Source organism: Chenopodium album, chromosome 11 (genome assembly GCF_948465745.1).
Source record: "Chenopodium album chromosome 11, dcCheAlbu1.1, whole genome shotgun sequence".
NCBI lineage: Eukaryota > Viridiplantae > Streptophyta > Magnoliopsida > Caryophyllales > Amaranthaceae > Chenopodium > Chenopodium album.
Genome location: NC_137844.1, coordinates 19,695,320 through 19,697,503, shown reverse-complemented (window position 1 = coordinate 19,697,503; position 2,184 = coordinate 19,695,320). Strand labels below are relative to the sequence as shown.

General features: G+C 32.3%; 1 protein-coding gene across 2 annotated transcripts; it reads left to right on the top strand.

Annotated features, from left to right (window-relative positions):
• The first annotated feature begins 340 nt into the window (after window positions 1-340).
• On the top strand, window positions 341-2,184 carry LOC145568704 (transcription factor BC1-like). Of its 2 annotated transcripts, none has more exons than XM_081628127.1 (6): window positions 341-871; window positions 1,157-1,276; window positions 1,390-1,455; window positions 1,556-1,624; window positions 1,747-1,824; window positions 1,955-2,184. In XM_081628127.1, exons 1-6 carry the CDS (start codon window positions 476-478, stop codon window positions 2,060-2,062), a joined length of 837 nt encoding a protein of 278 aa, XP_081484253.1. In that variant the 5' UTR covers window positions 341-475; the 3' UTR covers window positions 2,063-2,184. The 2 variants fall into 2 exon arrangements, with proteins under 2 accessions (XP_081484253.1, XP_081484252.1); XM_081628126.1 differs by having other exon boundaries at window positions 342-871; window positions 1,952-2,184.

The window sequence follows — 2,184 nt, the reverse complement described above, 5'->3', positions numbered from 1 at the left end:
GGCTCAGCCAGGGACCAAGTGTAATTGGGCGCAAGGCATTTAAGCCCATCACGAGGACTGCATGAGCCTAACACGCCCCACAATATTGGATTTTAAAAAATACACATTTCGTATAATAACCTTTATAATATTTTGTGCACATAATTTAATATATATTTTTCAATTATATAATTCTAGGCGATGTAAAATATATAGAGGGGCCATAAAAAAGAAAATAAAAATTACAAAAAAAAAAAAAAAAAAAAAAAAGGCCTACCATTTTTAGAGTTTTTAATCACATCAAAATTATTAGCCAAATAAAATTAGGAGTGGGACTATAGTTCTCTCACTCTTCACTTCATCTTATATACCAACCCCACTCCTATAAATTTGCTAACTCTTCGAACACCCTTCTCAAAGTCCCAATTATCCACAACTCATTTGTCCCTCTCTTTCTCTCTTTAAAACATTTTAATTACAATCAAATTGTTTTCAAATGGCTAACTATTTCACAGGAAACTCCAATATTTTGTCATCTAACAATTCATTTACTTTTCTTGATAATGATCTTAATTGGGACTTAACAAATCCTTTCATGGCAATCAACCATTGTTTGGTACAAAATTCAAACTTGGATTATCAAAATTTGATGGGTTTTTCCAATGATCAAATTATTCCCACTGAACAAACATCTGAACTTCATGTAAAAATGTTTGGAAACACTCATGTTTCAGAGCAAGCTCAAGCCGATTCAGCCGTGTTATCAGGAAATGGAAATGAATGCAGTGGAAGTGGAACAACCAACAAAAGAAAACCAGAAGATTTGCAAGAAAGTAGCAGTTCTTTGTATTCATCATCACCTACTTCTAATGATCGAGCTCGAAAGAAAAATGTATACCCCATTTTTCATCCTACTTAGTTTTTCCATTTTATACAACAGGTGTATTGTATACAGACAGTTTACTCACCTAAACCGCGTGAAAGTCAATCATTTCCAAAGTTGACTATTATTATGTGATCACGGGTGACTAAGCCGGTTGTCTACATTATACACCCGTTGTATGCGAGTTTTAGTTTCGTCTTTGATCTGTTAGGCATTAAACTAATTAAATTCGAAAAATATTATTTAGAGTTATATTTAAATCAATGCTGATATATTTATGTAAATTTGTAACAGAGCTCAAACAGAGGGAAGAGAAGCAAGAACAATGATAAAGATGAAGGAAACCCCAAAGAAGTTGTTCACGTTCGAGCTAGACGTGGCCAAGCTACAGATAGTCATAGTATTGCAGAAAGGGTATGTATTTATTCAAACATCTAAATTATTAATTTAGTGAATAAAATGGTAGTTCTGCTTCAAATTGTAGAGAATTATTGATAATATTTTGCTGAATTATTTGAGTTTTTCAGGTAAGAAGAGGAAAGATTAATGAGAGGCTTAGATGCTTACAAGACATTGTTCCTGGTTGCTACAAGGTACGGATTAGTTTCGTTTTAAATACTATATGTGACTATTAATTCTAGACACGTAGAGTATATTATATGGCGGGCTGTTTAATGTTAAGTTTGATTGCAGACGATGGGAATGGCCGTGATGTTAGATGAAATAATCAATTATGTTCAGTCATTGCAGAACCAAGTTGAGGTTAGTTTGTGATTCTAAAAGACTTTTAGCTTAAGAAAATTAAATACCAGTAATTATTGTAACTGATTTATCATTGACTATTAATTATTAATTAACCCCATTTTTTTTTTTCTACTACTCAGTTTCTTTCCATGAAGCTTACTGCTGCCAGTCAATTTTATGATTTTAATGCCGTAAACGAACCTGTGGAGAAAAAACAGGTATAAATATAATATATTGTTACACAACTACGTACTTCATATGTCGTACGTAGAAATAGGTACACCCGAGTGGATGCAAAATCTTGAAATGTATTTTAATTGCGTTTATTTGTTGATTTTCTTACAGAAGATAAAGGCATGCAATAGTGAAGAAGTAGAAGATGTGCAAAGGATAATTAACAAGGGAGGATACTATGAAGCACAAACAAATTTGTATCAATCAACATGGCCCTTTTGACTTGGATTTTGGATTGTTGCTCCAAATTGCTTTGTATTTGATTACATATGATTCATCCTCTTGTTATTGTCATCTTTAGAAACCCAACAAATATAGCAAAAAAACAAAGAAAATTCAACAAA